Source organism: Martes martes (genome assembly GCF_963455335.1).
Source record: "Martes martes genome assembly, chromosome: 16".
NCBI lineage: Eukaryota > Metazoa > Chordata > Mammalia > Carnivora > Mustelidae > Martes > Martes martes.
In genome coordinates, this window is record NC_137904.1 from 50,534,687 (window position 1) to 50,544,606 (window position 9,920).

General features: G+C 51.5%; 2 protein-coding genes across 7 annotated transcripts in view; one reads left to right on the plus strand and one right to left on the minus strand.

The window, feature by feature from the left end:
• Positions 1-1,868, plus strand: part of DDX42 (DEAD-box helicase 42) — a 38,140-nt gene extending 36,272 nt beyond the window's left edge. For 3 of the 5 annotated variants that reach the window (XM_080826864.1, XM_080826863.1, XM_080826866.1), the window contains one exon: positions 219-1,868. In XM_080826864.1, the coding sequence (XP_080682990.1) occupies positions 219-956 (738 nt within the window). In that variant the 3' untranslated portion in view covers positions 957-1,868. The remainder of the gene's footprint in view (positions 1-218) is intronic. The other 2 variants (XR_013968188.1, XM_080826865.1) reach the window with 2 other exon arrangements.
• FTSJ3 (FtsJ RNA 2'-O-methyltransferase 3) lies at positions 976-9,856 on the minus strand. Of its 2 annotated transcripts, XM_080826868.1 has the most exons (21): positions 9,639-9,854; positions 9,363-9,468; positions 9,034-9,080; positions 8,827-8,906; positions 8,393-8,492; positions 8,106-8,300; positions 7,702-7,817; positions 7,479-7,583; positions 7,292-7,392; positions 6,793-6,873; positions 6,554-6,703; positions 6,274-6,409; positions 4,189-4,373; positions 3,929-4,052; positions 3,594-3,853; positions 3,280-3,365; positions 3,098-3,197; positions 2,827-3,010; positions 2,652-2,746; positions 2,328-2,565; positions 976-1,615 (listed from the first exon to the last, which is right to left on the minus strand). In XM_080826868.1, exons 1-20 carry the CDS (start codon positions 9,703-9,705, stop codon positions 2,373-2,375), a joined length of 2,511 nt encoding a protein of 836 aa, XP_080682994.1. In that variant the 5' UTR covers positions 9,706-9,854; the 3' UTR covers positions 976-1,615; positions 2,328-2,372. The 2 variants fall into 2 exon arrangements, with proteins under 2 accessions (XP_080682994.1, XP_080682993.1); XM_080826867.1 differs by lacking the exon at positions 976-1,615 and having other exon boundaries at positions 1,988-2,565; positions 9,639-9,856.
• Between the last annotated feature and the right edge of the window lie 64 nt (positions 9,857-9,920).

Consider the following 9,920-nt stretch of genomic DNA (forward strand, 5'->3'; position numbering starts at 1 on the left):
TAACCGGTTGAGCCTTAAGTTTATGCATTTTATCTGGGTTCAGACTGATGTTTTAGCTAGGTCCCCTAGATTTATTCTTTCTCATTAATAGAGGAACAGGGCTGTGGGGCCTACAGTACCAGGAGAGCATAGAATTTCTATGTACCTTCTCATTTCCAAGCTTCCCGTATCCAAGTTTCTTGAACCTATTGTCTTAGCTATTGTTGTTTCTCTTTTAGTCACAGTACAAGAGTCACTTTGTTGCTGCCAGCTTAAGCAACCAGAAGGCGGGAAGCTCTGCTGCTGGGGCGAGTGGATGGACTAGTGCAGGGAGCTTGAATTCTGTTCCAACTAATTCAGCCCAACAGGGCCATAACAGTCCAGACAGCCCCATTGCCAGTGCCACCAAGGGTATCCCAGGCTTTGGCAATACTGGGAACCTCAGCAGTGCTCCAGTGACCTATCCTCCTCCTGGAGCCCAGGGAGTCAACAATACAGCTCCAGGGAGTAACAGCCGAGAAGGGCCTGGGGGAGGCAATGGGAAGAGAGAGAGATACACGGAGAACCGGGGTGGCAGCCGTCACGGTCATGGAGAGAGTGGCAATCGGCATGGCGACAGTCCACGTCATGGAGATGGTGGTCGCCATGGAGATGGATACCGCTACCCAGAAAGCAGCAGCAGCAGCAGCAGCCGTCATGCTGATGGTCACCGTCACGGGGAGAATAGGCATGGAGGAGGTGGCAGTCGACATGGAGAGAGCCGAGGCGCAGGAGAGAGCCGAGGCGCAGGAGAGAGCCGAGGTGCAAACGATGGTCGGAATGGTGAAAGCAGGAAAGAGGCTTGTAATCGTGAAAGCAAGGTGGACCCCAAGGTGGACAGCAAGATGGACAAGGTGGACAGCAAGACAGATAAGACAGCTGATGGTTTCGCTGTCCCCGAGCCACCCAAGCGCAAGAAAAGCCGATGGGACAGTTAGAGGGTATGTGCTACAGTGTGAAATAATTGTCTTTAATTTTATTTTTAGAAGGACTTTTGGTAACTAGGCGTCTCAGGGCTGGGTTGGGGCCCAAGGTGTAAGGACCCCCTGCCCTTAGTGGATTAGCTGGAGCTTGGAGACATGACCCCTTCATCTGGATCAGTTTTCAGATGTCTTCTTGGGAAGCTGCTTTGGTCCTTGGAAGCAGTGAGAGCTGGGAACCTTCTGTTGGGCTCTGGGTGAGTTGTGAAGGTCAATTGAGGATCCCCTGAAAGGGCCTTCTAGGGCACAAAACTCACTCTAGGTTTATATTATATGTAGCGTTATATTTTTTACTAAAATGTCACCTTATAAACATCTACAAATAAGATTTCTTTTCTTAGCCGTGTGGCCAGGCAGTCCGCTTTTTAGGAGTTGGCTTTCTGCAAACCCAACCCACTGAAGCATTTGTTAGAGATTTGGGGAAGCATTTTGGTGCTTCTAGATTTTGCAGGGAAGGGAGATGTCTAATTCTAAGTGGGAGTCCATGCTCAGGTTTCCCAGCCAGGTTTGTGTCCAGTCCTGAGACAGGAAGCAGCAGCCTGCCAGACCCAGAGAGCCTCTACCCTCGAAGAGGAAGATGATCCTGGAAACAAGACTGCTCCAGGTCTGAAGTGTTACTAAATTGAAAAAAAAAAAAAAACAAAACTCAACAGCTTTTAAAGTGTCTTCTATTTCATTGTTTTTTTTTTTAACTTGCCACAATGGTAGAAAAATCTTTTGCTGAAATGATTTTGATGATTTTTTTGTTCTATCTATCTTGTTTATAAAAGGAAAAGAAATATACATACTTCAAATTTTGTGACTTTGTGAAGGTTTCTTTAAGATGTGCATTCCTTTCTGCTTGCTCTAGTAAATGTTTTACTACTGGGACCTGTGGATTGTTTGTCATTTCTACTTCACAGTGAGTATATACTATGATTTTTAACAGTGCATGGTGTGAATACCCAGCTGTCTTGAGTTAGCGCTTAATGGGAATTGGGAACTAAAAGTCAGAAAAGATACTACCCTGGTTTTATTCAGATAACAAGAGGCTGGGGAAGACCTGAGGGGCCAGCTTGCCCAGAAAGAGCGACTGCCACTCCAACACTGACCTTCCCCGCAGGAGACTATTCATCTAGTCTCCACATTCCTAACAAGAGCTGGGGGGGGGGGGGGGGTGCCTGTGCTACAGCACCAACAGGACATGACCCAAGACCTTCCTTCAGGCAGGGGAACATCTTCCCTCACCCCTCAGGACCACCACGAGAGTTCTAGGCACCCCATCTGTCTTTCCAGCAGACTACGACACAAGGAAGCCTATAGCTGGTACCAGGGGAGCCGGAATCACACCTCTGTGTCCTCACGCTGTCTTCTCAGGGGCCCTGGGGGCTCTGCTCACTTCCGTCTGTGTTTTTTCTTCTGCTCTTTCCTTTGCTGTGCTCTTTGGTCTTTCTTCATCCTTGAGTCCACCACCTTGAAGTGGCCTCGGACCCCAGCTGGCCGTCGCACTTTGCGGCCCACGCCTTTTTTGGCTACCACGTAGGTGACTTGGCGTTTCTCCTTGCCGAGCCCGGCCTTCTTGTAGAGACTATAAATGGAAGGGACAGTTAGAGGCTCCCAGCCACCCTTTTTAACCCTGTGTACCTTTGTGGGTGACCCCTCTCTCCTTTATACCTCCGAAGCTGAGCCACTTTCTCGCGTTCTGAGATGTCCACGGTGTTCACCACAGCCTCTGCCTTCTTCTTGGTTTGCTCCAGCTTCTTCAGCATCTGTAGGGGGGCCTCGGTCAGGCAGACCTCTTCCCCACTCCCGCCCCGGCACTTAAGCAGCAGGCGGCTCCACTCCTTACCCTCCGTTTCTTTCTGGCCTTCGCCTCGGCTACTTTCTTGATGGGCCGCGCGTTGATCTCCCGCCAGCGTCTGCGGTAGTGTTCCACTTCCTTCTTGTCAACAGGCAGCTGCCGGAGCCTGTGCTGCTTTTCCTCTTGCACAAACCACTCAGGAAGCTCCCCCTCCTCCTCATTAAATGCGTACCTAGACAGAGAAGACAGCGGCCCTGAAATCATGCCCCTGACTCAGCCCCCTCCAGGGCCGCCTGTCAGGATTTCCTGGCCCCCTTACCGGCTGAAGGAGTCATCTATGAGATCCCGCTTAGCCTTTTTGGAAGAGGCAATGAGAGCACCTAGGGCAAGGCCTTCAGGGTCTAGTACCTGATGTTTCACTAGAGAGGAAGGGAAAGTCAAAGCTCCGTTCCAACCCAGACTTCCGCTGTCCCCTCCTATTTCGTAAGGTACTGAGCTAACCTGGGTCCTCGATAGGCACAATCTCAAACCCGTCGTCATCGGACTTAGGCCTGCAGCTTCGCTTCTTCCCGCGCTTAGGTTCCCAACTGCAGAAGGGGGATGACCATGTCACTGTGCCGCCAGTCCCCAGCCCCACTCCTGCCTCACCGCAACCCCGCTTCCTACTGCATACTGAGAAACTTCCCAAAAGGCCCCCCAGGCTGTACTACAGACCACTTAATTCAAGATCATCACTATTTTTTTTTAAAGTATCTACAGCCAAGGGTGGAAACCCTGAACATGGAGAAAAGGTCAGAACAGCTGCAGCCACTCGCCTTTCTTCATCGCTGCTGCTGTCACTGTCCGAGCTGCCATCCCCTTCCTCACCGGGCCCAGGGGCCGTCTTGGCTGCTGCTAGAGCCTCTGGCCCCTTAGGGTCTTCCTCCTGGTGCTGGGGAGGTTTCTTCTCAGTCTTCAGACTGGGAGGTGGTGCTGGCCCCTGCTGTCGCCCCTTACGACGGCTCTCAGACAGTAGCTGGGCCTGACGGATCTCCAGCGCCTCATCAGCATCATCCTCGATCCCACTGAAGCCATCCTGGGAGAGGGGAAGACTCAGCCACCGGTCTCTTACGAAGTCCTTGTCTGTCTGTGCCCCCAAACCCCTTCCTACCTTAGAGAACCACAGACTGGCTTGTTCTTCCTGCACTACCGTCTTTTCCTCCAGTGGTATCAGCAGTGGATTCTCTTCTTCTTCCTCTTCTTTTTTATCATCTTCTACTTCAGCAAATCGTACACTGTAGACCCAAGGACAGTGGGTGGGGGCTTGGGGGACTTGCTCTCCAACTCCCTCTGGTGACCCCTGTGCCCAGCTCTGCTTCAGGGCTCATGCTGAGGGCGTCAAGGCCTCTGCTTGCATAGCCCCCCACTTACCGCTTTTGGTCCTTCAGATGCTGAGATCCTCCAACTCCAGCCAGCTCCTCTGGATCCAGGTCACTCTCCAGAGAATCATCGTCATCGTCGTCTTCAACATCGGACACGTAGATGTCATCTCTTGGCAGATCGGACAGAAGTGTGTCTGCAGCGCTCATATCCCCTTGTGTGACCGCCTCCAACAGCTGGCATTTGACAGAGAAAGAGGTCAAGGGTTCTTAGGAGGCATATACCACTTTTTCCCCCCTGTATCTGTTATCTTAGCAACGTTTGAAAATACACTGACAGATACAGACAGGGAAGTGATGGGCTGAGTGCATGAAACATCCATTCAGGGTGCCTGGGTGGCTTGGTTAAGTGTCTGCCTTTGGCTCAGGTCATGATTCCAGGGTCCTGGGATCGAGCCCCCCATCAGGCTTCCTGCTCAGTGGGAAGTCTGCTTCTCCCTCTGCTACCCCCGCTGGGCTCTCTGACAAAAACTTAAAAATAAAACACCCCACTCTAGGGGCACCTGGGTGGCGTAGTTGGCTGGGTCCGACTCTTGGTGTTCGCTCAGGTCATGACCTTAGGGATTGTGAGGTCAGGCCCCACATTGGGCTCCTTGCCAGAGGGGAGTCTGCTTGAGAGTCTGCCCTCCCCCCATTGCGGGGTGCACATGTGCTCACTCTCTAAAAAAGTGTTTTGGTTTTTTTTAAGATTTATTTTACAAAGTGAGCACACACAAGCACAAGCAAGGGGAGCAAGAAGGAGAGGCAGGCTCCCCGCGGAGCAGGGGGCCCAGTACAGGGCTTGATCCCAGGAATCTGGGATCATGACCCAAGCCAAAAACAAAGGCTTAACTGACTAAGCCCCTCAGGCACCCCTATAAGAAGAAATCTTCCCAAAAAGTCCATTCACAGCCAGGTCACTGACCTAGCTCACTTGGCTGTCTCCTCTCCAGTGGTGGTAGAATAGGCTTAGAGATAAACACCTCAAGCCTATATACTGCCCAATCTTACATTACTCTAAAACATTGGTTTTTCTTAAAAAATTACTCTCAGGAAGCATATCACGAGAGAAAACAACAACAACAACAAAAAAATCACCTGAGAATAATATGACCTACAAATGTTGTTTCCACTGAATAGAGGAATCCAGGCAACACATCTAACAATTACTTCACTTAAAAACTATCAGCCTCAAAATTTACTTCCTCGTAACAGCTAGTAGTTCTTCAGAGTTCACCACATTACCAGGGATTACACCTAAACTCTCTTTTAAAAATTCCTCCCCAAAACCCTAGTCAGTAGGTTCTATCATTCTCCACACATGAGAAAACTAAGGCAAAGAACGACTAAGAGGTCATCTACTGCAGAACCACTACGCTCTCTTTGCGAGCTGTTCTCGTAACAAAGAGGACCTGGTTTTCCATTCCCACCGGAGGCTCAGAAGTTCATTTTGCTTGTTGATGCTGCTTTAATCAGGAGCAGCAGCCTATGGCAGCAAGGGGCTAACCTGGTCTCGGGGAACGGAAGAACGCCGCCCTCCTCTGAGGAAAACCCTCCATCACACATCCGGGCATCCCAGGGACCCTGGTGGCTGCAGAGAGGGCCTCTTGGTTCTAATGTTCTAGCTTCCACAACAATAAATCCACAGCACACTCATAAATGTTCCTCATCTCATTGTTTCAGACGTGTTTCTTCCTAGCCTTTCAGGAAAAAAACTTTTTTTCTGCCCAGTCTCCTCTCACTGAAAGAGTCACCCTTCACAGATGAACACAGCAACTATGAGCCGTAAACATTCAGCGCACTTCAAAAGAAATCCGGGGCACCTGGGTGGCTCAGTGGGTTAATAAGCCTCTGCCTTCGGCTCAGGTCATGATCTCAGGGTCCTGGGATCGAGCCCCACATCGGGCTCTCTGCTCAGCAGGGAGCTTGCTTCCTGCACCCCCCACCCCGGCCCCACCGCCTGCTGCTCTGCCTACTTGTGATCTCTGTCAAATAAATAAAATCTTAAAAAAAAAAAAAATCCAATGTATATACCCCCCATATCCAAATATGCAAGCAGGCGGTCCTGTCTCCTCGATCTGCCCTCACCCCGCCTCACCTGGTGACCCCGGATGGTGCGCAGGGAGAACATGCCAGTCTCCCCCTCATCTGCAATAGAAACCCCGGGAAGATCCATCTTCAGCTCCACACGCTCCCGCTGTTTTCTCTGCTCACGCAGCAGCTTCTTTTTCTTCCTGAGCGGACAATTTGAGGAATTCAACCTGCCCTAGCTCTCAAGATTCCCCATCTGTGCCTCCATCCTGTTCCCCCATCTTCACAGCCTGAGGAACTCTGTGGTGGGGGTGCCCGTTCCCCGAGCTCTTCCCCGCTCCTCTCACCTCTTTAATTCTGCCACCTCCTGCGCCTTCATCTCCGCCAGGGTCTGGTTTAATTGTTCCTCCTCTTCGTCCTCCTTAGAGAGCTGCTGCCCAGTTCCAGCCTTAGACTCCTCCTCACCCCCTTCCTCCTCTTCCTCTCCCGAACTGAGGCTGAGGGAACAGCGCCGGCAGTTTGGTTCTTTCCTCACGCACGCCGCCGACCCCAGCCGACCCCCACCCTGGGCGGATTCCCGCCGCACCTGATGTCCAGGGCCTTCGCTTGCTCTTTCAGCTTCTTAGCCACGTATCGCCGGAGCTTTGTTCTCCAGTTCAGGAGGGACCTACCCAGAAATACCAATGCTGACCCTGACGTTTCCCTCTTTGCCCTGTCCCGCCCTTTTTTTTTTTTTTAATATTTTATTTATTTGACAGAAATCACAAGTAGGCAGAGAGGCAGGCAGAGAGAGGGGGAAGCAGGCTCCCCGCCAAGCAGAGAGCCTGATGTGGGGCTGGATCTCAGAGATCATGACCCGAGCTGAAGGCAGAGGCTTAACCCACTGAACCACCCAGGCGCCCCTGCCCCATCCCCCTTTCAGGCCCCCTCCCAAATATCTAACATAGGCGCATCCTGTTCCCCAATATCCAGCGCTGGGTGAATTCCTCAAATCGTCCCCTCAGGAAGAAAAATGCTACTGCGTCTTCAAAGGCCCTTCCCTGCCTTGGGGGCTCCGGGCACCTGTGCTCACCCCCATGGCATACCTGAGCTCCTTGCGCCCCAGCACTTTGATATCCTGACAGCACGCCTGGATGTCCTCAGTGGTAGCTGGATGCTGGGCCAACTCTTCATCATCCAGTGAGATCTGTTTGGGAGAAGAGAAATGAGTCGGGATTATCTCAGGGACATGTTTCTGGAGCTTCCCTGCACCCCTCCAATCCCAGGACTCACTTCGCTGGCTTTGGAGAGGAAGTCAACAGGGTTGGCAGCTCGGAGGAAGTCAGTGACTGAAGTACGGTGGTAGAGTGTGAGATCGCCCTCAGCATAACCCTCAGCCTTAGGGAGGGAAAGAAGGAAGGTTGAGAAGTCCTTTCTTAAGGTGTGTGCAGGACCCACCAGGCCCAAGTTCCCCTGAACTCCAAGACCTGAGAGTGGCCCCATTCCCCAAACACACCTTTGGCTTCTTCTTAGTCACCAACTCAGTAACAGTCTTGGCCTGAACTTCGACCTCCTTGAAGGCAAACTTGGGGTCAAAGAATTTACTGTCAACCTTGTCAGGAGCCAGGAATCCTAAGATGATAGGGTGTATAAGTAAGAATGCTTTTGGGACGCCTGGGTGGCTCAGTGGGTTAAGCCTCTGCCTTCAGCTCAGGTCATGATCCCAGGGTCCTGGGATTGAGCCCCACATCCCACTCTCTGCTCAGCGGAGAGCCTGTTTCTCCCCCTCTCTGCCTCCCTCTCTGCCTACTTGTGGTCTCTGTCAAATAAATAAAATCTTTTGTTTAAAAAAAAAAAAAAAGGAAAGTATGCTTTGGTAGCTAAGAAACCAACTCCTGAGAAAGAAAAAGTGATGCCCACCTTGGCAAACAACAAAGATCTCTGCAGATTCGTGTCGAGAGGCTTGGGGCTTAGTGGCCTGGACACGGTGGAAGAGTTGCTGAAAGATCCACAGTAGAGGCTGATAGTCACGGGAACGAAAAACCTTTGTGATGAAGCAGCCTCCACGGGCCAGAAAATCACAAGCCAAACGCAGAGCCATCAGTGTCAAATGGGCTGTGGGAGAGAGACAATTAGTTTGAGAACCTCTGCAGCCTGAGTGGCAAGCCCATGTCCACCCTCATCTCCACGCCCCCCACTCTCAGCACCTTGTGAGTAAGCATCATGGACCCAGCTAGCCCCAACGTTGGGGGCCCCATCATTGAGCACAACATCAACTTTCCAGGTCTTCAGTTCCTTTCTCAGGGCCTATACAGAAAAAAAGCAACCACAGCAACAGCTATCGTTCAGCCATTTGTCCATGTGGGCATTTGCTCAATGCAAATGCAGTCTACTAGCGAGCCCTTTCCCATTGAAAAAAACTTCAACAATATCTCTGCACTTGTTCCAATTCCAAACACCTTATTACCGATTAAATAAAGCCTAGAGCGGAGCCTGAGGGTGTCATGGGCCTTGTCATACAGACGATGCAGGCACTGCTCAGGCGTGTTAAACTGAAAAAGCTTGCCTCCAGAGCATTTGGTGAGAGGGAGAGACGTGAGTGTCTGCATATAAAGCAGATGGGAAAAGAGATTCCTATTACCTGCCTACAGCGTTCTGTTGTGATGTCCTCCTGGAGTGTCACCACATTGGGAAGAGGCTTGATTGGAACCAGGTCCACTCCTAGAAGAAATCAAGTCAGAGAGTTCCAAAAAGTTGCCTCAAACAAGGAAAAAGGAAATGTAGAACACAATTAGTACCTCACTCTCCCAACCCCTTCACAGTCAGGGAGGGCGCACCCGTTACTCACCTACAATAAGGCTGGATACAGGCATAAACTTAGCAGCCACCTGCAACCTATAAGAAAGTAACACCGATTAAAGTAATCCAGGACTGTTCTTCCCCCTCCGTTGGCAATATGGTCTCTCACCATGCGTATTAAGAGCCTCTACCAAGTGCAGTGGCCGGAGCATATAACGTACAAGTTTCAGACATTTTCTCTGAGGCCTACCTCTACGGAGAAATTTGAGACTGGTATTACTGTATCCCACCCTCCCTCCCCTAAAGCAACTCTCAGTCATCCAACGCCGGAACCCAGAAAGCAGCCATGAAGAGCCACAGGTGCCGGGTGTTACCCACCATCCCCCTGGCGCAGCACACAAGTCCAGCAAGGCTCGAGCTTTCTGCAGGAACTGAAAGCGGCGATTCAACTGGATCAGTTTGAAAGCAGAACGGGAGCGGTAACCTGGGGGCACCGACAAAATGTTAAACTCGGCGGGGCGCTTTCCCAGGGTGATTTATGCAGCTTCCCAATCCACCACCCCTTGTGGGGAACAGGAACTCAATATCCGGGAAGCGGGGAGCGAATCGAAAAGATCATTCGTTCGCTCGCAGACGGCGCGGACACTAACTCACCGGTCTCCTTCGCCAGGTGATAGAACTTGTCCCGCCGGCTCTTCCCGACCTTGCCCTTCTTGCCCATGGTGAAACGAGAGGGGGAGGTGTCACTCGGTCTGCGGACAGAGTAAAAACTGGAACGTCTCTTTCCGGACCTTCTGGACCACTAAATTTCGCTCTCCGTTCCCTAACTCTACAAACACCGGGAACCAGGGCCCTTTTCACCACTCTGGCAGAAGCACGTGTGGACAGCACACGTACTTCCGTTTCCACTTGCGTCCCCGCCTCCACGTTTCCGCC

Coding starts and splice junctions, on each gene's coding strand:
- FTSJ3 (XM_080826868.1), bottom strand. CDS start 9,705: ATGGGCAAGAAGGGCAAGGTCGGGAAGAGCCGGCGGGACAAGTTCTAT. Junction 9,081..9,362: donor TGTGCTGCGCCAGGGGGATG/GTGGGTAACACC, acceptor ACTTTCTTATAG/GTTGCAGGTGGCTGCTAAGT. Junction 3,011..3,097: donor ATAGATGACTCCTTCAGCCG/GTAAGGGGGCCA, acceptor TTCTCTGTCTAG/GTACGCATTTAATGAGGAGG.